The sequence below is a fragment of the Ambystoma mexicanum genome, chromosome 11, assembly GCF_040938575.1.
Source record: "Ambystoma mexicanum isolate Mex_15411 chromosome 11, UKY_AmexF1_1, whole genome shotgun sequence".
Taxonomy (NCBI): Eukaryota; Metazoa; Chordata; class Amphibia; order Caudata; family Ambystomatidae; genus Ambystoma; species Ambystoma mexicanum.
The window spans coordinates 228538241-228564247 of record NC_090934.1 but is presented as its reverse complement, the minus strand read 5'-3'; the positions used below and the strand labels follow the sequence as shown (position 1 = coordinate 228564247).

Sequence of the window (26007 nt, the reverse complement as noted above, 5' to 3'; positions counted from 1 at the left end):
TGCTACCTTGTCCCGTGCTGAAAACATGGGGAAGAGAACACTCAGTCATTCTGACCTATTATTTTTTTAACACTTTCTTTTGCATACATCATTTTCCCACACCGTTTGTATTTAGAAATAGGTTTATTAGTATAGTCCTTTTTTATTTTGACAAGACTCCACTAGGACTGGGTTATTTTTACTTTGATGGTTGTAGCTTGCTCCCATCCTTAGATTTAGGGTTAGATAGGTGCTCATCCATTCCTTTGAAATTCAATAAACGCCCTTGAACTGTGATCACTTGTCTCTGTCTTACTGTTTGATACCATGCCTTCCTTACATTCCCCTCTGAAGTCCTGTGGGTGAGATTATCCTTGGTCTGAGCCACAATTTTGCTCCATCCTAAGTGGCAACAACAATGACCTCTATGAATTCAGGAGAAAGATCCCCTTGTTCATCATGGGGAAAGCAACACAAGAAAGGAGGGTCAAGAAGGAAATGTGGGGGAACATGTCTACCCCGAAATTGTTAGTGACTTTTGACTTGTTTGTGCTAAGCTACTGGGAAGGAAGCTGGAAACCAGGCTTGGCAATGATTTAAGTTACAATCTAGCTGCTAAACCTAAGACTGAAGGGAGAGCTGCTATGTTGTGCCCCTTTTGAGAAGTACTGGCATAGGAAGAAGAGTTCTTACGCACTTAGACATGCTTTTCCTCATAGGCGAATAAATGTCATGCCTTGATTACAGAGTGCAGAAAGTATCTGTCAAAGAAAGGTGCGTCTTCACCGCCGTTCTGTCTCAGAACCATAGACCAAGGACGTCATATCAATTCAGGAAGACTTAATGCCACGACAAAGACTTCCTGTTCTGTGGTGTTTGGGTAGTAATTTGACTGCAAATTCAGGGTAAAGGCCAATGAATGTGTTTCTTTCTGATATTTGCACTGGTACAAATCCTCATATATAAACTGGGCTATTTTAACAATTTCTATATTGGCAAACCCACCAACTACAACTATGTATTGAATAAAACCATACAATGTGTCTTCTCTCTGAAGCCACAAGACTCAGCAAACACTGCTTGGAAAGCATTACATTGGATTCCAATAGAGAAGCAAATCCATCTCAAGACGTGCATCATTCATAAGAACGTGTCTCCCACAGGTCCACCATACCTCTAGTCAAGAGCCACAAAGCATTCATCTATGAGGAACCTCCAATCGGCAACAGACAACCTCCTTGTCTATTCTGCATGCACGAAGTAAAGATTTGCAGTTGGATCGTTTGCAGAATTTGGAAATTGGGCACGAGCCCTCCTGCTGTAGATTAATGAAAAAACAGAACGCCTTTTTCCCCTGCTCAGAATAATTAAGTAACCAGACAGTCCTCTTTACTACCTTAGTCGGTTGGCTCAAGGTACCAGCCCAATATAGTCGTATTGTGACCATCAGGGACATTCCCTGTCTTCCCTGCCGAAGCGTGGTTCCCTTGTGAACACCGAACCTGGAAATCGGCTAAATTGTTAACCAGGAATGTGTAGTGCTTCTGTGTTGTGATTGTTGACATTCTACCCTCCATGGTACTAGTGTAGCCTGTATTGGTCACCCACCTTATTGTTCCCATTCAAAAGCTTTTTCCATGCCTCTCACGTTTTGTCTGTCCTACCGAATGTTGCGTTTTCGCAATGTCCTGTTCACACTAGCGCTTCGAAGAAGTTTGTTGCAATTTGGTTCTTTGCAAAACCTCTCAAATATTCATGTCCTCCATTGCTTACCTCAGAACTTGGTAGAGGAATGTTCTCTTATGGCAGTATAAACGGTTGTGCAATGATCTTCCAGATTCTCCATTGTGTTATAGTATATATGTTTTATGTGGCACTACAAACTGGAAGGGTTAACGTATACATCAGAAAGCAAAGTGTTAAATAAACAACCAAGAAGGAGCTCATAAATGCACACATTGACAGAAGAGTAGCATTTTAATTGCTTTTAAAACATCTGTTTCACCTGTAAGAGGTTCAGGAACATTATTTTAGATTATAGCACCCTAAGTGCAAAAGATGTTTCCAACTGCCGATAGCAGGTTACACCCAAGCGGGTTAGTAAACATCAGCTTAGAGGAGTGAAGTGGTCTGGGAGGTATAATGGGTTTTTAACCTAAATGCCTGATGGCTGGGGGCTGTCTCATAGGTACACTTGTGGGCAATGGCAGCAACCTTAAACATGATCCTGGCTTGAAGAATTGGGGAGACTTGAGAGCTTTGAGCAGTTGGTGAGAATCCTATGAACACAGTTTGAAGAGCCTGTAGTCTTTTGGTTAAGCTCTTGTCCATAGAAACGTAGTAATCAAGCTTGGCATCTACTATGGTCCTGACAGTGACACCAAGAAGAAACATCCTGGGCAAGGGTCACATTTTATTTATAATATCATGCTTGACCGGTACTACTGATAACCAAGTTAACCTTTGAAATCACATGAAGGTGGGAGTCGACGATGATACTCAATGTCTTCACTTAAGGAAGAATGGGGAGGTCTGAAAATCGAGCATCAATTGTCGGAGACGGTTTAGATCCTGCCTAGAGTTGTGGGCTTCTTAGTGTAAACTCTGAGGTTTTACTACATGGGCTGAACCAGTTTCGCTAAATCCAGTCCTTGATGGCAGAGAAGATGGCACTTACATGTTTATCAGGAATCGGACCAACAGTGAGTTTGAAAAATGAGTATCATTAGCATAGCAGTGAAATCCTACGTCCATGCGTGCCATCTGTACCCATCAACGGCAACCCTTCTGCACTTAGTTTCAGACCATACTGCCTACACAGAATGGCAGGTCTCTTGTTATCTGGCAAATGCAGAGACCAAAGAGAACTACACTCACAGGTTGCAGACTCTCATGGAAACAAGGTAAATCCAGAAAGCCTGACCCGGAGGTGTCTCTGCTGATTTTTTTTTAATAATCTTTATTCACACAACCAGTGCTACCAATATTATGTGCTGTAAAAATCCATCATGCTGTTTAAAGAGCTAATGCTGTAATAACAGCGAGTGCCTCTGTGTGTTGCCCATGCGTGAGCCTGTGAAGCTGCAGTCCTGTGTTGAATGATTCTTAGAGCCCCAGTGCCTAGACGATATGGTAGACAGTTTCTGCCAGCAGCCCCAGCAACCCGAGTACTCTCTACCCACAGTGTTATCTCTTTGGAGAAGTGTGGAATTAAGATTTGAGAGTGGGGCATTGGAGGTGCCCTGTCTGTAGAAAGGAAAATTCTTTGTAACTGTGTGCTTGTCTGTAAGGAGATGTTTATGACTTTAACAATTGTGGCTACTTTTGAGGCCAGAAACTACGTCAATAGTCAGTCAAGAGACCGATGCAAGATCAACCTGGGAGGGACACATTCTTCACCACCTGTGTCTAATTAGTTTAGTTTTGTTTGTTTATTTGTAAAGCGCAGCCAAACCCTCGGGTAACTGGGCGCATTAAAACTTTTAGAACAACAAGAGTTACAGAAAGTTGCACAAGTTCCCATCAGGACGGCCTGGCTAAACTAGGGTGCCCCAGACACCACCCCATCCCCTGCTCCACTCCGTTCCTACCCTCCACACCCCCTTTCCCCGCCACATACCACCACCCCCACACCTCTACATCCATCGTCATCCTTGGCCTACCCACCAACAGCCACCACAGTCCCACTGCTAAGTCTAACCAAACCAAATTGACCACCAAACCTCCCACCCGCTTTAAGCCGCCCAGGCCTACCCCCCTCTCCCTTATTCCCAACATCATAACCCGCACCCGCAACGAAAGGTTAGGCTCCAGGCTCCCCACCACAAATTCTAAACCTAACTCCAGACCTTACTCCAAAACTAATACAAAGCACACTGCACCAAGCAAACCCACTCCTCCCCCTCTAAAAGGCGCCCTTCTCAACGTCAGATCCCTGGCTGCCCACCCCACAGAAATTGCAGACATCATCCTTACCAATAACCTTGACTTCTTAGCCCTAACAGAAACTTGGCTTCATGAGGCGTCCGGACCCTATTTATCACTAGCCATCCCAGACAAATACACTATCTTCAGAGCGGACAGACCTAACGCCAGAGGTGGAGGCGTAGCAATCATTTCCAAATCCGCCCTAGGCCTTAGACCAACCGACACAGTTGCATTCACTTCCTGCGAGTTACTCACAACCAAACTACAAACCTCCCCCACAGCCACGATAACCATCCACCTCATCTATAGACCCCCAGGTCCACCTGGGACCTTCGAAGAAGACATCACATCCCTCATCTCCAAAACTTCCAAACCAACAGCACAAATCATGATCCTTGGAGACTTCAACCTCGGCTACCAAGACCCAAACGATGCACCCGCTGCATCCCTAGCCAATGCCCTAACTGATCATGGTCTCACTCAACTCATTGTACTCCCGACCCACCAAAAAGGCAGAACCCTTGATTGGGTAGCAACCCACAATTGCAACACAACCTGCAAAGATCCCCAACCTCTGCTATGGTCCGATCACCACATGATCCCCCTTGAGGTTAACACCAATCAGATACTGCCCAATAAGCACCCCATGGCACCAGCATACCCCACCAGGAATAAACGCAACATCACTGCTGAAGCCCTAATACCACTGGTCTTACCTACCCTCAATGCCCTCCCAGCTAACGCTGACTTAACCCTGCTGATTGACACCTTCAATGATTCCATGGCTAAAGCAATGGACACTGTTGCCCCCTTGAAAATACGCAAAGCTAAACCCAAAGCTCATCTGAACTCGTGGTACACCCGTGAGCTCAAACTACTTAGAAAAAAGAAAGCTAAGGCTCACCACACCTGGAAGACTAACCCCACTGCGGAAAACAAATCCAACCTCACTAACTTATCCTCACTTTACAAAAGCGAGATAATCCGGACCAAAAAAGATAATTACAACACCAGGATCACTCAGGCAGGTTCCTCCACTAAAGAACTATTCAAAATTCTGAAGGAACTAGAAAACCCCATTTCGCCCCCGGAAACCTGCCTGAAAGACAAATCCTGGTGCACCAACATCCAGAACGCCCTCAACAATAAAATTTTAGGACTCCACACTAAAATCGAAAACAAACGGCAACAACTCAACAACAGTGTCACCAACTTCAACGTACCCACACCTAACTACACTACTAGCGCAGGCTTCTTGTTCAAAAAAGTCACCATACCGGAAGTTAAAAAAATCATCACATCCCTGAAACCCTCCAACTGTAAAGGAGACAGCTGCCCGGCTCAAATCATAAAAGATGCAGCCAGAGAGCTCTCCCCCTTCATCACCAAACTCATCAACCTATCCTTTACCAGCTGCTCCATCCCCAGCAACCTAAAACAATCATGGGTTCTCCCCCTCCTGAAAAAACAATCCCTCGACCCGGCCACACCCACAAATTACAGGCCCATCACCACAGTCCCCTTCCTACTGAAAATCCTGGACAGAGTCGCCTACATCCAAATTCAGGAATACTTAGAATCCAACCAACTGCTAGGAATACGTCAATCTGGCTTCAGACCTCAACACGGAACTGAAACCGCCCTTGTTGATCTCAAAAGCCAGATTGATGAAATTAAAGACAAAGGCAATGCCGCTATCCTACTCCTCCTTGACCTCTCAGCGGCCTTTGACCTGGTCAGCCATGAGGTCCTCTGTAATCACCTTGTCACCGCAGCCCACTTCTCCTCCCCTGTCATCACATGGATACAATCCTTCCTGGCAAACAGAACCATGCAAGTCTTTTCCTCTACAGCTGCAGCAGACCCTATCCCCACCACATGCGGGGTCCCACAAGGTTCCTGCGTATCCCCCACTTTGTATAACATATTTACAAAGCCTCTATTTGACCAACTGGATCATCTGGGTGTCACCTACACAAACTACGCAGATGACACCCAGATACTCCTCACTATCTCTGGCAATTACCAAGAAGACTCCGCCCGGATCAACAAAATATTCTCCATCATTCAGGCTTGGATGGCCTCCCATGGTCTCTGCCTGAATGATGAGAAGACAGAGCTCCTAATCGTCGGCTCCCGCAACACTCTAACTAAACTAGACCCTAGCTATAACAACATCACCATCGATGGTCATTCCATTCCCATAGCCAAAAGCGTAAAAACCCTTGGCTTCTATCTAGATGCCAACACCAACCTCAGCAAACACACCAATATGACCGCCTCAGCCGCTGCCTATACCGGCAAACTCATTAAGGCCAGCAGACCCTTCCTATCACCCAACAGCTGCCTCACCCTTGCCAGGGCCCTAATACAATCCAAACTGGATTACTGTAACAGCCTGTACCTTGGCGCTAATCAATCCATACTCAACAAATTGCAGGTAATACAAAATAACGCCTTACGCGCAGCCCTCAACATTCCCAGACAAGAACATATCTCTGCCACTAGGAAAGCCTGCAAATGGCTCTCCATACGCCAAAAAATTGATCTAAAAATCATCTGCCTCACGTACAAAGCCCTCAATCACCTAGCACCACCTTATATAGCCGATAAACTCACCCTGAAACCTGCCACCAGATTCAGCAGATCCTCCAACTCTCTCTGCCTACTAGTGCCCAGGTTCCACCTAAAAGGAGCGGGAGGGGTAAGCTTCACAGTGCTTGCCCCCCAACTCTGGAACTCCCTACCGCTTATCATCAAAATTGTCGAATCCTTCCAGATCTTTAGGAAGCAGGTCATCAGCTGGCTGCTAAACAAAGAATGACACCTCTAACTGTAGACACGTGCGAATACTGGTTTAGACACTGTATTTATTCTGAAAATTGTATATTGTACGCACTGCATATGCTCTGTTTATTGACCACTGTATATATATGTATATAATTTAAACCTGTACGAAGTATGCAACACACAGATACTTCTCAACTCTGTAACCAAATTCTTAAGCGCCCTTCTACCTCAGGGTTTGGAGCGCCATACAAATAAAATAAACAAACAAACAAACAAACAGGGGACAATGCAATAAAAATAAATAGCATAGGGGACCGGGTTGCAGGATGGTCCCTGGCAATGGAGAGGCACAAGTGATAGAAAGGACCAGGTTACAGAGGGTCCGGGATTGTAAATAATAGTGTTAGGACTGGCACGGGAATGTTGAGGGTGGACGGCAACTCAATATTGCTGTGTGAGGAACAACTCTTTCACCTTCGCTCTGAATGACCAAAACGATGTATCGGCTCTGATTATCATAGGAAGGGCATTCCTAATAGCCATAGACTTACTATGTTATGGTTTATTTCTTCCCTATAGTAGAACGCACTGTCAACACAGTTTGGTGTTCTGGCACGAAACCCAGAGGGAAGAATGAACCACACAAAGAGAGAAACCGGACAACAGTAGGCAGATATACGACCTTGGAAGCCTAAGGGAAAACTAAACGTGGAGGAAAGGCAGAGCGCTATCAATTGAAGCCTAAGTGGGAAACTATCATTTCAGCTTGCCACGAAACAGATGGTTTGAGCAACAAAGCGATCAAGAGGGGAGAACTTCACAAATCGGGGCCAAGAACAGAAAAGCATAATTACCCTCCTGTGAGAAATGAAATTTAGTAGCCACAAGAATTCTCCCACACAAAGGAGACTTTGGGTGGGAAAGTGAAGGATAAATCTCTTAGAAAGAAAAAAGGAAGCAGAGACAGCAAGACGATGGCAATCAATGCACATGATTTTAAAACATACTGCTGCATAATCGTTAGCTAGTGGATTTTCATAAGAAAGCCATAAACATGGGAAGAGTGACAAACAGCTGAATTTTGTAAAATTAGGAAGCATTTAGGTGAGGATCACGGTGACCAAGATGAAGAGAGTTTGAATAATCAACATGGGAATAAGTAAGAGCAGGAGAAGCAGAGGTCTGAGCGCATTGGGAAAGCCATAGTTTGATGATGAATACATATTTGATAGCATCAACAGGACAACGCCTGATTCATTTGTGAAGAAAAGAAAGTGAATCTGTGTGTTTAAAAAAAAGGTTTTTTCAGTTGAAACAGGAGTGGTGCAGGTACCTATGTAAGACCAGACTTTTTTTATTTATTTATTGCATTTGCGGTTTACAAAAAACCTTACACAACATAAACAACACAGTAGTCGCATAAAAAAACAAAATAAAACCGCAGTGAATATAAACAAAAAAGAAAAAGAAAAAAAAAGATGGCCGCAGAAACTATATAGTTATCACCATGATTAATTAAATCATGCATTAAATTTACAATTCATTTAAAAAGGTATTCAAAAATGTATTCAAATCTAATATTAAAGAAACATTGGTCCCCCACATTAATCTACACCAAAACAAGTTCATAGATATTTCAGAGCCGTCTGCACTTATATCCTTAAAACAGGAAAAACATTGGCAAAATGTGGACACGTAATGACAAATGTGTGTTTCTGCTGTATCCATAATACCACAGAATCTACAGTTTAGGGAGGAGAACATACAATGCATATAAGATCACACGTATTTTATCACATGGAAAGCGTTGCAAGTAGAGTGGGATGCATTGTATAAAATGTGTGTAATGTGACATCATTTCCAATACTGTCGTCTCAACCAAGTCTACCCTAAAAAGACACTGTTTGACAACTGCCGGAGGCTATATGAGATCAATCACTGACGCCCCAATTGCATTGTGTACACCTTACATCCTCAGACTGAAGGAATTAAGAGAAGAAACAGACTTGGCATGCGTGGCTTTATTCAAAGCCTTGTATAGTGAATTCTCAGGGGGGATCGAAAATGTTCCTAAATGTAGACCGTTGTTTCCACATATATCGAGCCTTCGGATAGATTTGGCAAAGTTCATGTCTAATAACAGCATTGGGAATTGCCAAAGATAGTCCAAGTACCTCCTTCGACAGCTTGCCTTGTATGGAATTAAGCAAGTTGCCCAGATCATGTGGGGACATATCAAGGCCGTAAAGGATCACAAGTTCTATCTTAGCTAGATTGAATCGACGTATCGGTAAAATAGAAAATGTACACATTCTATTCCACAAAACTTTCAATTGAGAGACCGATATTTTTGCCTTAGAATAAAGACTAGTTTTCCATGATTCTGCTGTGGCCTTGTCAGTAAGGTTATAGCCCAGATATGTCACTGCCAAAACTTGTTCGACTCTTTTAGGTCCCATGGCCCAAGATCTGATTTTAGGATTAGTACCCCTGTAATAAACGAGCACCTTTTGATTTGTAAGCATTCGGTAAGAGGTTATTAGCCAATGCATAATAAAAGAATACTTTTATCTTGCATCAGATGCCTCTGGGAGTTCTGTCGAACAGTATAAAATCATCGGCAAAAGCCAACCAGTTGATCTTAATATTACCCAGCCGGGTCGACGGAAATCGAATGTCCGGGCCAGAGTCCCTCCACATCGCACACATACAAGTTGAAAAGTATTGGGGCCCAGGTGCATCCCGTTTTCACCCTTACTTTTGAGTTTATTGCTCTAGAAAGTGACCCTTCTTTAGTCAAGCGTATACAAAGAGTTGTGTTGGTATGGAAGAGGGCCAGAAGCTGGACCAACTTTCTTGGAACTTTTAATTCCAAGAAGTTTAGGCCAGAGCCTCGATCTAACAACCCTGTTGAAAGCGCTTGACATGTCTAAGGAAGCCATGAATACTTCCCCCACTTGGGAGTGTTGCAAGTGATGCCTTAGATGGGCCATGGCAGTGGCATTAAGGGTGGTACCCAAGTCCTGCCTAAACCCTACCTGGAATTGACTCGGGAGTTTAGATCTCTTAACTCCCTGGTTAAGGTCCCTTAAGAGAGGTATAGCAAAGACCTTGCTGGTAGCGTCAATTAAAGCAATTGGCCTATAATTATTAGGGTCTTGTAACTCGCCCGCTTTAAAAATGGGAATGATAATAGATTGGGCCCAGGAAGCTGAAAAACATGAGTCAGAAACATTTGGTCTAACATAGGTTTTAATAACTCAGACCAAAGCTGGGGCGCTTCTCTCAGGACAAATGGCGGAAAGCGGTCAGGACCAGGGCATGAGACGGTTTAAGTTTACTAATAGCCCAGATGATATCTAATCTACCGCAAGTACCCTCAACAGCGGGTCCCAATTCAGCGGTTCCCGTGGCTCGGAAGGTTTCCGGCAGAGAGTATCTCTTTGCATAATATTCAACCTATGTTTATTGCTGAAAAGGGCAATCCATGCCCTTATATTCTAGACCCAAGGTCCGATTGACAATAGACCAAAATGTTGTATCCTTACAAATGCTGTGGTAATCGAGCGTAGACTGATGAGATTGTAGATAGGCATCCATCCTAAGAGATTTCACCAGATTTTTGTGTGATTGATGGATTTTTGTTTTAGCAGCTGAATAGTCTAACGCACCCAAACACTGCTTTTTTAGATCAGTCAGTTTCTTACGTTTAAGACTCTTTGACTTGGAAATTCTATTATTCCGAAGAATTCGTTTCTCACGAGGAGCAGAAGAACATTCTCGACCTACTCTTTTTACACAGGCCATAATGGTCTGGTAGGGTAAATTGGTATAGACGTCACTCACACCCCAGTAAAAGGGGTTAGAACTCAAATTGAACAAGGACTCGGTCAAAAACTGACCCAATTATGCAACCATCCTTCTGTTCCATTTAAGTGCCAGCCCTCCCCTAGTCTCACTAATCTTCACCAAATCAGCTCTAAGTTCGAAAATGGGGAAAGCGAGAGTCAAGGAGAAGAATAAGAGTAATTGATCCCCCAGAGCAATATTAATGTGATTCAAATGAGCACAACTAGACCTTAAGTCATTTGAGATATAAAAACAGTCAATCCTAGACATTCTGCCACCTCTTTTCCATGTATACTGGGGACCGTGAAAAGATGAACACCAATCCAGTAGAGACAAGTTCCATTGCTGTAGAAAATGGTCCCAACTCATACCCTGGTGTACGTTGTAATGTAAATTAGTTGGGGTAGCCATGGCATCAATCCTAAATGAGCCCTGAGCACAATAGGAATTAAAATCACCCCATAGAATTATTCTATTTATGTACCCCTTCGTGAACCAAGCTTGGAAAGTCTCAGTCAAACAGTCCTGTAGTGTCTCAAGCAAAACGCTCAAGGGATTCCAAAACAAGTTAGCCAGAAACAGGTGCTGCTGTCCCGGGCCCAAGTCTAGCTCGATCGCCAACAGCCATTCATTGCAAAAGATCACTTCGCGTTTAATCCAAGAATTAAGAGCACCACATATTGGCCTGGTCGCCAAAGACTGTTTGTCCGAGATAAGCCTGAGTGTTCATGTCCATCCAGAAAGATATGGAGGTCGTACAGCACTGAAACTGAAAAGAGAGTCCCCAACTTGGCATCCGAACAGATGAAGAGCTTTGTGAACTCTGCATAAGTGTAAAATGAAAAGTCAGACAAGACCACCAAAGAAGCAAGGGGTTGGGCATAAATATGAAAATTAGGCAAAAGAGAAAAACCACTGTGGAACACAGGTATGAAGAGAAAGGCAAGGATATGTACTGCTAGCAGCCATAAAAAAGGAGGGCAGCCAGGAAAGAAGACTACAGGTGGAACCTTGAGAATGTAGCCAGCTCAGGAAGATGCCATGGTCTACGGTATCAAAAGCAGTGGAAAAGTCTCACATCCCAAGCCTAATAAATCCCCCCAAGTCAGACACCATCCTGATACCAAGGGCAACAAGCAGAGACGACTCTGTAAAACTACTGGGATGAAACCAACCTGATCTGGAGGGGATGAACAATGTATTGGCCCTCAACAATGCTCTCTGGAAACTTTCTGGCGAAAGGAAGGAGATAAACAGGGCAAAGGTTAGAAGGGAAATCTGGGGCAGTGATGATTTTTTCAAAAGAGAATCAATAGCCTTTCATAAGATTCAGGACCTATGCTAGAAGAAAGAGAAGCATTTAAGTTGGGGTGGGGGATGGGCATTGCGGACAATATTATGCAGAGTTTTACGAATGTTTTACTGGACAGGGATCAGGAGGGAGTGCCAGATTTAATTTAAATAAAGAAATTGATAGAACAATGAAGGTGGGGAAGATGAAAAGGAAGCGACAAATTGAGGGAAAGAAACAGCAATGTTAGATCGAGTGGAAGACTGTTTCTCAGAAGAGTAGGAGTGACCGATTTGGAGGCAGCAAAAGGGAGGGGGGTAAGGCAGGGGTGCCTTCAAGATTATAGTCCTGTGTATTTTGCCTGCTGGGCCTAGAGACCCAAGTTACTCCTCACTGATGATGGCAATGAGGCCGAAACATGTCGGATGCTTGTGGTCTTGTGCAGACGGAATGTGACCACAGTTTGGGCTGTGCTGCCCCTTTGTAGGTGGGAACAGGCCCGATTTGCATATGATCTTTCCCTTTTTGTAATGGCTTGGTAGGTGAATAACGATGGTCTGCAGGGTTGCCCATAGCCATGCCAGCGGTTAAGATTAATACTAAACCTTCCAGCAATCTCCTCTTTTGTTTTGCGTCCGAGTATGTTTAGTATATTTAATGAGGAAGGAATGAAATGTACATGTAGTCGAGCTATAAATGGCATTTTGGCTTCAGAATTTATGAATGGCGACAATCATGTTTAAGGTGTTTGGTGTGGAATGGCTGTGTGTCACTCGCATGTTTCCCAAATGTATTTTCCACCTTACACTGCATATGACTGTATTTTGGCCCCTAACATACGCGTGTATGTGTGTGTCTGTCTGCCTGTCTGCCTTGCTAGTTTCTGCCTTTGGGTTTAGTTGACTCTGTTCCCTGCGCCTGGGTTATGTAGGGGGTTTGGTGGAATTCCTCCAGCCGTGGGAAAGGACTCCAAAAACCAGTTAAACCTGTACCCGCCCAGCTACCAGAATTCCAGAGCTAACAATCTGGCCTGCCTTTTAACCCACTTTTCCTACCCTATAATTTCCATCTCCCCTTTGTCCGGCCCTTCTTGGTCGCTGCAAAACTACATCCATCATGGGAGTGGGTGGGCTCTGGAAAGGCACTTGTCCCACACCCAACAATTAACCTCCCCCGAATCCCATCTGTCCTGCCCCTGACCTGGGAATCACGCAGAATACCTGAAAATGTGTGTCCAGCCCTGCATCCCATCTCCCCTAGAAACCAAACAAAATGTGCCCTGAACAACCAAACAAACCATTCGCAGGCCTCCCCTTTCCCTGGAGACCACACACAAAAATATATCCCTGGCAACCACATGTTGTGTTCCTGGGTGCGAGCGACTGTTAAGGTATATATGCACCAATGTATGGAATATCTCCTAGGCAAGAATAGTGTAGGAAACCACCTACTTGGAGCGGAGACCGTTGCGAGAGATGGTAGAACAATCACCCTGGGCACCCTCTGCCTACCTGCTGAATGGCTAGCAAGCCGGAAGTGGAGTTTGAGGGAAACCCTGTGGGGAGGAAAACCCTGATTGTCGGATGTCACCCACTTCTGGTTTTTCTACGGGATGCTTGAAGCTTTAGACAGCGTGTCTTTCTTTACTGTGTAGAGGAGTCATGTGTTTCTTCAGGTGCTAAGATGCAAGAATAGGGTTTTAGAACCGATAATTTTAGAAAGACAGAAATGACAGCAAGTGCAGAAGGAATCCTGCTTACCCAAGTGGTTACTTGAGGTGGTGTGGTAAAGGTAGAACGTCTGTTTAGTGCTGAAGTCACGAAGGAGTCATGCAGCGCTGATAAGGAAAAGAATAACATGTGCATGTGAGGCAATACAGCAGATCTGCTATTCTTTGTATGTATCGAGACTACGTATGATTACCTACCGGCATCAGGTTCGGTGGTTAGCCGTATGGGTCTTTGATCGGTAGCTGTGCGTTTGCAGACTTGCGGGGTGCGAAAGGCTGCCTTCCATTCATCGCCAGGACGAATTCAGATCAAATGATAAGCTCCACGTAAATCCAATTTCGTGTAAATAGGGGAACCCTTGACAGCTTCAAGGATATCTGGTATCGAGGGCATGGGGTAGCTGTCTGGGATTGTCATTTTATTCAGTCCCCTTTTAATCTATGCATGGATGGAGTTCGGTGGTATCTTTCTTAGGTATAAAAAAGAGTGAAACTCCATAAGGGGAAGAAGATTCGGCAATAGGGCCGTTGCATAGGTTAGTCTGTAGATGCTCCTTTAATACTTCCTTCTCTTTGGCCAAATGAATGTACATAAGGCCAAAAGGGAGTGGCTGTTCGGCAACCAGGTTGATTGCACAATCATCCTGTCTGTGAGGTGGAAATTCTGAATACTCTGTCTGGGTATGAACAATCCTATGTGACTGATAGGGATCAGGAAGTTCATGGATCTGGTTCAAGATAGTTGCTTTGGATTTGTGGGTTTGTATTGTGGCGGGTGTGTGTAAACCTACCGCCTTATGAGGCAGACAATGCGATATACAAAACCCAGAACCCAGAAAGAAAGTACTGGCAGTCCAATTGATGTGAGGGTTATGGGCTCGTAACCAGGAAGACCCAGAATCACAGGATAGTGAGCTGCCTTTATGATTTTGAGGACAAGGTCTTCCTCATGTGTCAAGATAACCCTGCGTACCAGGAGAGTCTGTTCCTGGATCGGTCTGGAAGTTAATGGACTACCGTCCACGGTTTCAACAGGTAAGAGATGGGTTTACTGGACCTGGGAACTCCATTGCAACTAGCTCACTTGTCAATTAAATGACCTGCTGCGCCGCTGCTATCAATTAGTGCTGGGGTGTTATTCAGCAGGAGATTATTCCATCGGAAGGATACAGACAACACTACCATGGGGGAGTCATGGCTATCGATAATCTGTGAGGTACATGTAAGAGATGGGGAACCTGTAACCTGTGCTTCGTGGTTCCCGCTATGACTGGGCGTTGGCGTTTCCCTGCCGTCTAGGGGGAGCAATAGGACAATTTTTAACAAGATGCTCATTGGACCCACACTACATGCACTTCACAAGGGTACGTCTCCGAAGCCGTTCTTCCGATGGCAAGGGGCCCGAGCCGTTCCTAACTGCATTGGTTCGTCTGAGACTAGTTAGTGGTCTGACTAGAGAATTCCAGAAAAGAACGGACAGTCGTGCCTCTCCTCTTCTCCTGATGTCTCTCCTGAAGTCAATAATCAAGCTGCATCACCAAGGCAACCATTTTGGCGAAGTTGCCAGGTTGGGGGACCCGTGAAACTTCATCTTTGAGTTCCTCTGCAGGACCTCTGCGAAACAGTGATGAGAGCGTCATCAGGCCAAGCGGTATCGGTAGCCAGCTTTTTAAATTTGGTGACAAAGGTCAACCAGTCTTGTGACCCTTGTCTAAAATCTAATGTGTGTTCCTGGGCAAACACTTATCTCCTGTCTACCGAACATAGCACAGAAGCTACCAATAAAAGCAGAACAGGAATCCAGAATGGGATTGTTGTTCGTAACTAGAGGAGGAGCCCAGGTCAGGGCAGCTCCGCAAAGGTTTGGAATCATATGGCCCACCTTGTGTCTGTCGGTAGGGAAAAAAGCAGCTTTAAATGTTAATTGAATGGTACATCACTCGATAAACTCTTTTAACCTGTGTGGGTTACCATCGAACTAACCCCCTGGCAGCGGTCCGGGAGGTCATTCGGAACACCGGGGAGTCCTCACAAGTTGTTGCCTTAAAGCCATATTCTCCAGTTTAAGTAGTTGCACTTCTGCAGTTAATGATTGGACTGCGGCCACTAATTGAGGTGTCTGGTCCATGTCGGGACTTCTTACAATATCTGGCGTTGCTAACTGCTAAGGTATGTATGCAACAATGTACGGAATATCTCCTAGGCAAGAATATTGTAGGAAGCCACCTACCTGGCGTGGAGACCATTGCGAGAGATGCTTGAAGAAACCCCCTGGGCACCCTCTGCCTACCTGCTGAATGGCTAGCAAGTCGGAATTGGTTTCAAGGAAAACCCTCTGGGAAAGAAAACTCTGATGGTCGGACGTCAGCCCCTTCTGGTTTTTCTATGGGATGCTTGAAGCTTTAGAGAGCGTGGCTTTCTTTACTGTGTAGAGGAGTCATGTGTTTCTTCAGGTGCTAAGAAGCAAGAATAGGGTTTTAGAACCGACAATTTCAGAAAGACAGAAATGACAGCAAGAGCAGAAGGAATCCTGCTTACCAAGTGGTTACTCAAGGTGGAGCGTGAAAGGTAGAATGCAGGCGTTCTGTTTAGGGCTGAAGTCACGAAGGAGCCAGGCAGCGCTGATGAGGAAAAGAATAACGTGTGCATGTGAGGCAATACAGCAGATCTGCTATTCTCTGTGTGTATTGAGGCTACGTATGATTTCCTACCGGCGTCAGGTTCGGTAGTTGGCCGTACGGGTCTTTGATCTGTAGTTGTGCGTTAGCAGACTTTCGGGTTTGCAGAACGCCAAGCGGTTGCCGTGGCAATGTAAAGGCGTCGGCCGCGATGTCAGAAATATCCTACAGAATAGACCATAAGTGAGTGAAATGCTGAATGCGGTTTCAGTTCTATGATTATCTACCTTCTGCTATTTGTGCCAACAGGAGGGACGAAATATCAGTAAGAGTTTCATGGTGATCGCAGGAAGCGGAATTGGTGATTTGAGTCTGATGCTAATCGGGATAGAAGGAATGACAGTATTAGGGTAAGGAACAGATAAGGAAAGGAGAGGATTAGAAAAAGCTGGCGGTTACAAGCAGACTCACAGGATGAAGAATTGGGGAGCGTAGCAACGCCAGTGTTGCCAACTCCTCAGTGAAGAAAGTAGCTATTGGCTCCCCTAGAAGTCACCAGAAGTAGCTAGAGGACGTCACTGCCTAATTTACATAATTACCTCCTCTTTCCCCCTACGATTTATGGCTTTTACTGTAGGTCTATCCCCTTAACATACAGTTCCTGTAGAGCGTTTCTGGGAGCGGCCTGGCTACTTTAAGAGCAATAAAATTGCTATGATTATCAGTAAACACCTCCCTTTTAAGTTCACAGTGTGGTTTTGCATTACTCCCGTTAGAAAAAGGGCGAATGACCACACTTTTTTCAAATGGTTTGGAAACTTGCATATATGAGCAAGTCTCCAAACCAATTGAAAAAAATAGCTAGATTTCTCGCTAGCCGCTTTTTAATGAAAAAGTCGCTAGGGGGCATCCTTTCTCGCTAAATATAGCGAGAAAGTCGCTAAGTTGGCAACACTGGGCAGTGCAATGCAGCTCTGGCTTGGCAGGCAGGCAGATAAGCCGTCTGTGACCAAGGGGGTGGAGCCAGGCAGGAAGAGGAGAGGCAAGAAGCTGGAACGACACATTGCCTCCACAACCCCATCTTAGGCGAGCCCACAGAGATCAGTCCTATGTTCTTCCAACTGCCACATGGACCATCTGCACCCACAAGCCATAACAGCGACAGCCTTTTATAAGACTTGCAGTGGAGAACAGGGGCACTCTTTCTTGGTCGCTGGCAGTTGTGTGCTGACAGGGGGTGGGGCAGAAGAACGGAAAAGGCCCCTTCCAGAGGTAGCCTTGTCTTCCCTCTCCATCCTTCCCTCCTCACCCTGGTCTATATTTTCACCAGTAGGGCTCCTGACCTGTCTGTCTTCCCCCCTTTTCTCTCCCTGTGTCTCTGTGCCTGTCCCCATCTCCCTGTGTCTCTGTGCCTGCCCCCTTTCCCTGAGTCTGTATCTATGTCCCTGTGTGCCCCTGTCTATCTCTCCCTGTGTCTCTCGCTCCCTGCGCGCCTCTGCGCCTGTCCCTCCTTCTCCCCCTCACCATCTCTACCAGCCCCCACCTCCAACTTCCTCTCCAACCCTTCCATGTCTCCCTTGGTATGCCCCTCCAACCCACTGCATCCAAGGGTACTCCCCAGGCCCTGGGTTCAATGCCAGTGTGTGTGCCTAGCTTGTCCAGTGTGTCTAATTTACCCTTCTGACAATAATAATAATATGAAACAATGAGTTTACTGTAATAAATGTTCCTAGTTTCTACAAAGACTTTGGTGCCTTCGTTCTGTTCACACTTTTCAGCGCAGTCTGCCTGTTATTGCCAGAGGGGGGCCCAGTCCGTCTGTGTACACAACACACCCCCACCGGGTCCGTTGACTCCCAGGTCTAAAACTGTGGCCCTGACTGGGGTCTCACACACGGCCTTCCCCATTTTGGCCTGCATCCCACTTCCACAGTGGTGACCGTTGTAACCACTGCTATCTCTCGGTTAAACCGGTGGCTAGGTTTAGGGGAAAAAGAAATTATTCAGGAGTGAAGGTGATCTAATTAACAGTAGAAACGCCTCTGTTTCTTTATGAACCTGAGAGCCAAGTTCTTTCCCAGAACGCATTGCCATAGGAAAGGGGCAGGAAGAGAAATGGACTGCATGCTAGGAATTATAAGCTGGTCAGGACAGGCCAGTAAAAACAAGGTCAGGTGAATGGAAGATCCAATCGGTAGCGCAGGATATCAATTGCGTGAGATTGAAAAGGACAATAGAGTCCGGTCAGTGTGGAGTATTATAAAACCTAAATGGTAGCATGTATGAATGGCCAGAAGAATCTGGAAGTGATAGTTCGGTGATAAAAAGAACATCATAACCATCCTCCCAAAAAGGCAGGTGGGAAACTGGCATAAGTAAGAGCCACTCTAACAGCACAAGCAGGGCATCAATTATGAACATTATATAATTCATAATATTAGATGGGGCACAAGGATGGGGAGAAGTGGGGGGGGGAGTCAAGCCATGAGAAATTCGGACAAAATCAAAACATGCAGGTCGACAACCCGATGGGGAGTGATTACAAGAGCAAAGAATGTGAGTACTAAGGATGGGAACAACCTTATTGTGACTAGGACAAATGAGGGCCAGATGCCTGAAGGAAGGCATATCCGTGCACTTACCTTTTGCGCGGACGTTCGCATTGGTTACATGAAAGCGAGGGAGGACAGGCACTCCGTGCCTAGCGCGCCTCTTGAGATGGCAAAACACTCCAGGGTGCAATACGATATTCAATAAGAACAAGAGGGTGGTGTCACGAGCATCCTTGACTCATTCACCCAAGCTCGTGGTGGGCTAGGATTTCTTGAACAGATTCTTTCCCGCTTCTAACCTGTCTGTCGCGCCCCTTGTGTGGAGCTATTAAGTGCACGTGGCCTGTCGCGGAGTCTGAAATGTTGCATTTCTATGCAGGAAAGGGGTGGGCCTGCAGAGCTCGGAAGTAAAAGCCACTTGCTTTGGCGACTCCTCGTTCACCCCACAACCCACTGCTGGGTGTTCAATCACTTCTAAACCCGCCACCTAGCCTAAGAGAGAGAGCAGGTGTGCGAGGCATGTGGCGCCAGCCCCTGGCGCTCAGTACTGTACTTACTACCGTGAACAGATGTTGGTGCTACTTGTGGGTTGTCCGCGTTCTTTCTGTTTGTGTTTCTCTTATACTCGCGATCGGCTTGTCTTTTATAGTACTGTATACTATTTTTCGTTTTTTTTTCTTTTTCTTCAATTGGTTGGTGTTATCTTAGTCAATGTGTATGCCATCTTCACTTTGTTCGCATGTATTCCTTTTGGGGGGTTTTGGTAGGAGTGCCCTTTTCTGCTTTTTCTCTTTTTACTGTCCACTTTTGTTATTTAGAATAGATGGTATTGTCCTTTTCTATGTTTCCTGTTCCATACTGTTCATTTTATGTAGCTTCGTGAATGCTATTTTTCTGAATTGTATGTTTAAGAGGTGCTAGCACTGGCTGGGTCCAAAGGATGGAATGTGCTGTCCAGCTAGGAGAACCCCGACTGTCTAAGCAGGCCAAGGGAGGGACTAAAAGAAAAAAAACGCTTTAGACAGGCGGAGATCGTAGCTAAAGGGGGACACCTAGTGGCCAAATCTCATCAGCACCAGCCGCGATTCAATCTTGACACATGCATGCGCGCGTCTCTCTTAGGCTTTCACGATGTTTTCTATAAAAAACAGAGTTATCTTACAATTCTCGAGCTGCTTGTTTCTACGCGTCCCAGTGAGTGAGTGGGGTCTGCGAGTGTGTGCATCAAGGTCTAGAAGCTGCCGAGTATCAAAAATGGCCCATTTAACCTGTCTTCTCTTTTCCACAGAGAAACGGAGCCTGGGTTTCAGAACACAATAGCAGAAGGTGAGTGCATCCGGAACGCACACAGGATGTGGGGAGCTGGCTGATCTTTTGGGTACTACAACACACTGCTTGTGTTTCTTATCATGAACACGTGGGGGTTTCAGGATTGGCAAATGTATGCTGGTTTGAGAGCAATGGGCACGTTGATGGCATATTGGTACCAGCGTCCGATTCGGATCTGTTAATGTTAAAGGACATTTGTACCGCGCACTATCACCACCGGAGTGGTCCCCTGGCACTCTGGCGGCTCTGAAAGAGGGAGGGGAGGTGGGTTAGTGGGAGGAGGCTAGAAAAGTGCAAGAGTGCAATGATGTGCTGTTGGCAGCCTCACCCCAGTGGGTCTGTCGGCTGGGCCTGGGGTGTTTGCAGCCGGTAGTCGCAGTGTACTGATGTGCAAGTCTATGTGTGTTTATTGTTTTGTTGTTGCGGTGTAGTGAAGTTTGTGCGGTTTGTTGTGCTGGAGGTTTGTGGTTGTGTTTGGTTTGGAGTTTGAGAGGTGTATGCAGAGGAGGATATTTAGTGGTATTGGTTAGTCGGCATCTCTATCCCGAATTGAGGATTTGGGCTTGCGTAATCTCACCCAATGGGGTGCTTGGGCACCCTGTGCCTCTGGAAGGTCTGGGCCTGTTTGCATTCGAGTCCCCTTGAACATCTCGCTGCCTCCTCCGCCTGCTCCGTCAACAACCTTGCATGTTCCTCACCCCCATTCACATGGCTAGTGCACCTGCCAGTGTCCATACCTCAGTGTGGTGATTGGTGGTATCTTGCCAGTTCTACAACCCAGTAGTACCTAGTAGCAGCTAAATGAGCGGTTGGGGGTGGTAAGGATTGGCTGGGGTTGTTGCCTCCGTCTCCATGGGTCTCACATGTGAACCACTCTGTCCGGCGTCACCCGTCCAGGTGCCGTGGGTGCTTCTCAGTCGGTTCTGGGAGCTTGTCCATGTCCTTTCCCGTTTAGTCATTTTATCCTACTGTTGTTTCGGTTTTAGTCACTGGTATTGAAGAGCCAGGTTTTTAGTAATTTTCTGAATTGTAGGTGATCTTTGATGTTATTTCTTTTGGGATGTTGTTCCAGGTTTTTGCGGGAAAGTGGTAGAAGGCGGTTCCTCCGAGTTTTTTCTTGATGCAAGGTTTTAGTTCTAGGCGGATTTCGTTGGTTGACCTGAGGGGTCTCGTTGGCTTGTAGATTATTTTCTTTTGTAGGAATTCTGCTCCTTGTCCGCAGATTGCCCTGTGCGTTATGCACATTGTTTTGAAGGTGATGCAGTGTTTTACTGGGAGCCAGGGTATTGTTTTTAGGGCAGGGGTGATGTGGTCTCTTCTGGATAGTTTGAGGAGTAGTCTGGCTGCTGTGTTTTGGATCCGTTGTAGCTTCTTCAGTAGGTATTCCGGTATTCCGAGGTAGAGGCTGTTTGCATAGTCGATTCTTGACATGATGAGGGCGACGATAGTGAGTGTTTTGTGTGTGAAAGAGAGGAAAGGTAGTATTTTTCTTGACGTGTGGAGAAGGAAGAAGCATTTCTTGACTGTTGCATTTATTTGCGGTTCTAAGGTTAGGGTGTTGTCCATCAAGACTCTCAGATTTTTTACTACCTTAGACGGTGATGGTGCGGTTCCCATTTCCGTTGGCCACGGGACGGCGGTTTCCTTCTCTTGGTCTTTGGATATGATCATGATTTCTGTTTTTCCTGGGCTGATTTTCAGGTTGTTGGCATCCATCCATTTGAAGACTTCTTTTAGACAGTCGGTTAGGTTTGAATGATCAGCTTGGGTGTCTTTGATTTTGTAGATGATTTGAGTATCGTCTGCGTAGTTGTAGCATGTGATGTTGTGTTTCTTGAAGATTCTGATAACTGGGGTTTGGTAGATGTTGAAGTACAGTGGTGATAGTGAGGATCCTTGTGGCACTCCACAGTCGCTAACTCGTTGGGTGGATTTGAAGGTTTTAATCCAAATGGTTTCTGTTCTGTCTGCTAGGAATTATTTAGTCCAGCGTAGTGCTGTGTCTGTTAATGCATATGTCTTCTAGTCTTTTGGTTAGGGTGTCATGGCTAACTGTGTCGAAGACTGCGGAGAGGTCAAGCAGAATAAGGGCTGATGTTTTGTTGGAGTCAGTCTTTGTTTTTAGGTCGTCCCAGATGGATAGTAGTGCTGTTTCTGTACCTCTTGTGGGTCTGAAGCTGACTTGAGCTTGGTCTAGCAGGTGGTGGTTTTCAACATATTCTTGGGTTAGTTTGTATACGTAGGTTTCGATGAGTTTTGCCGGGTAGGGGATGTTAGAGATTGGTCTGTAGTTGGAGAGGTCATCTACGTTACCGCTTGTGTTTTTCAGAAGTGGTTTGATGTAAGCTGATTTGAAGATCCTTGGTACGGTTCCTGTTGCTAGTGATAGATTTAGAAGGTTTCTGTAGTATTCTGCTGTCGTTCCGTGTGCGAGGATTGATTTGTAGATGTCCGGGGGACAGGGATCCATCGGTGAACCCGCTTTCTTGCTGTTTTACCAGCATTGCAAATGCCTCTGCTGATATTTAAGGAAAGTTAGAGTTTGTGCTGCGGTTCTGAGATAGGTTCGTTTGGTTGCATGCTGCTGTTGGTTGGCCTCTGTTGGATGGTTTGTCGGATGTCATGGATTTTTTTTTATAAGTGGTCTGCAAGGTCATTGCAGACTTTCTCCGAGGGGGTTGGGTGTTGTCACAGCCTGGTGGGTTTCTCATTTCTTTAATGATGTGAAACATTTCTTTTTGTATGTTGGTGGCCTTTGTGATTCTGTCATCATAATGCCTTCTCTTTGCCTTTTGAATTTCCTTCTTGTGTGCACGGATTTGTTTCTGGAACAGTGTTTTTTTGTCTTGGTTGTAATCTTTCCTCCATTCAAGTTCCATCTTTTTGTTTTCCTTTTTCATGGTGCTTAATAGTGGGGTGAACCATTTTGCCATTGCTCTTTTTTGATGGTGTAAATTGTTTTTCTGGGGCTATCTTGTCAAGTATATCTGCAATCCATTTGTGTAATATCTCTGCTATCTCTGTAATATCTATCTATATCTGTATCAAACGATTCGCAAACAAGTCGCAGCATAATGTGTTTGAAAGAAAAGGATCCAAAACGAAATATCCTCTTAATGTACATGGTTTTATAATGCGCTTTGCATAGACTAAAATGAGGGTGCTGGGCCAAAATGGAGGTGAGAAAGACATATTCTAAGCTAAAACCATCCAAAAGTCGAAAGCATTTTCAGTCCCATTTGCAGAGCATAACCTACACGTTCCAGCTAATATTAGCCAGTGCAGAGCGGATGACCGCAGGTGTTTACGATAGACAGTTCAGTCGGCAATCCTCCAGGATAGTGGCGTGTGGGGTGTGGGGTGGCGCTGGGGGAGGAGGAGGAGACTGATGGGCTTTTGCAAGTCCTGGGAGACATTTCAGACGTTAGTATCTTCCTTACATGAACTGCCTGGGTGGAGGAGTGCCCTTGCCGCTTCACAAGTGTTCCACCGCTGCCAGGATCCTTCCATCCTCTGTCGGCTTCCTTAGCCCCCATTCCTGTTAATATCAATAGCCCCACAGCCGATCTCGGGCAAGGCAATTCAAAGTGACCACATTTTCGTCCTATAAACAGAAAGTGTGCCAAGGTTGGCAGGTAATGGGCAGCACCATGTGCCACAGCCGAGGCTGCTTCCAGTCTCTCCCTATACGAAAAGGCGTAACCCCACCCTGCTCTCATAACTGCCCCCACTGCCTGTTTACGGAACAACACGTGAGCAGTGGTCGAAGTGAGCGGGAACGCTCAGGAGCGGCGTTCACTACTTTTATCTTTTACTATTAACAGATCCACTTCTTTTGTCACCATTCCGGGGGCTGTTCTTTGTGAAGTTGAAGCACACTTCTCCACTTTAACACCCGATAGAAGTTACAGCTAAAATTAGATCTGTTTAACTCAATTGGCTGTCAAGCAACGTGTCTGCAATTCTTGAAAAATGTCTTGCACATTGCTCCCTTCCTGCCTACTCTGTTCCCTGCATGGATCACAGCTCTGCTACTTTTTTTGGTACACTTCGACCACTGCACGTGAGACTGCATAACACCAAAGCACTCACACATCCTTGCTGCCTACGTTTCCCTACCTGTTGGGAGGGATGCAGTTTGACCTCTTTAGAATTCTTTGCTTTAGAAACCTTTGGATTGTTATGTTTCCTTTCCCACTCTCCTTCCTTCCATTTTCTCCGATCAATTGAGGTGAGGTATGTTTTGACAAGCCCAAGTGCTCAAAGTTCGAGTCGTCGTTAGAACGTGTAAGTAGGCATTAGGTTCAGGTCGTTTCGAAGCTCCCAGTACTCCCTCTGCAAGTTGCACGGAGCAGACCCAATGGGATTGTATTAGTTGAAATCGAAATTATTCGTAGAGTGACTCACAAAGGATGTGTTTGGAGGGCCTGTGCCTTAAATTCTCTCTTCACATGTGCACGTTGGGGGTCATTTCAGACTATATACGAATTGCATGCAGGGCGCCAGCAACACGTAAGTGCAAGCACTGCATGCAATTAGCATGTAGTTTAGAAACGCGCCATTTGTGTCCTGTTCCTAATCTATGCTCTTAAGACTCGTATTATTTTCTGTTCTTGGAGTGCCCCAAGGAAGCAGCATAAAGCATATCTGTTCACTTGCCCTACGACGGGAAGATTTGTCTCGGCTGAAAAACTCCGGTGTTTTCACTGCTTGCAGGACAGTTAGTCTGCGTGTAACTGTCCCTGCCCCCAAACTGCGCATGCAGCACTACGGAAGCTCCCTCCAGAGTAGGGATTCAATTTAAACTTGCCAGGCCGCTCAAGCCTGATACAGAAAGGATCCCAAGATGCCTTGTGCGCACACTTCCAGCATACCCAACTTCATGTTTACAATTACTAGAGCTTGCTCCGCTGTGCTCTGGTGCCCACTACAAGGTATGTACAGCACAATCTACAAAGGAATTATAAAAGTTTATAAACAGCCATAGATGGATTCTAGAATAGGTACCTGTGATAGTACCACACAAGGCGTCTAGATGGACACTTAAAGAGTGACTTTGTTCTGCAGGTGACTACCACTATGAAAGTAGCTATGTAGCTGTGGTCACTTCACCCAATGGTTCAGGAGATCCGAGGGAGCGGGGTGTGATAGAAGGTTAGTTGAACCTCAGTCTCACAGCTATGCTGTTATGGAAAGCCTTCTGACGACCACCCTGGACCCCCTGAGATGTGTCCTACATGCACGAATCATGAATGGACTCTGCAAATTCGACCACATCACCCCAACCCTCATCAAACTGCACCGACTCACTCTAAGTGTGTAATCTTTTTCAAATCCTACTGCATCATCTACAAGGCCAATGCCTTCAAGACTTAAAGCTACCTTGCTGAACAGATCTGCATCTCTGGAGGCATATTATTCACCAGAAGTAAGGACATGTGCAGACTTGAACTCTACCAGTGCAGCAAGGAAGATCCATTTGACAGGCCTTCTCCGTCTACACCCCCTGAATCTGGAACCTCCTCCCGGTCAACATGAGGCACATTCCTTGACTTCTACACTTCGGGAAGCAGCTCAAGACCCTCTTCTTCAAGGAATGGCCTCTAACAACTCGGTCCACATGCACGCCTAACCAAACCTGAGACTAGTTGATTGCTCCCATAGTTCCTAGTCATTACTGACTAATTGCCCGCCTGCCCACCCTGTTCTTAGCTGCCCTCACCAGTATATCTGCTTTCTTCTCTATGACTTGTAAAGCCCTCTGTGTCTTCCTGAAGCTAGGTCAGCCGTAATAATAATAATAATATAATCGGTCTACTGATGACATTAGTAAAAACTACTTGGATTTTTAGACCCATGGACGAGGGTTCCTATTCTCTTCTTTAATGAAAAGAACCCAAGGAATTGAAGGCTGTGGCTGCTACAGAGACAGTTGTGAGAAAT

At 45.6% G+C, this 26007-nt stretch overlaps 1 protein-coding gene across 1 annotated transcript in view; it reads left to right on the top strand.

Moving 5' to 3' along the window:
- AHDC1 (AT-hook DNA binding motif containing 1) overlaps positions 1-26007 on the top strand; it is an 815872-nt gene that overhangs the window by 598825 nt on the left and 191040 nt on the right. The window contains exon 3 of the mRNA XM_069622906.1: positions 20024-20061. Coding sequence (XP_069479007.1) covers positions 20024-20061 — 38 coding nt within the window. The remainder of the gene's footprint in view (positions 1-20023; positions 20062-26007) is intronic.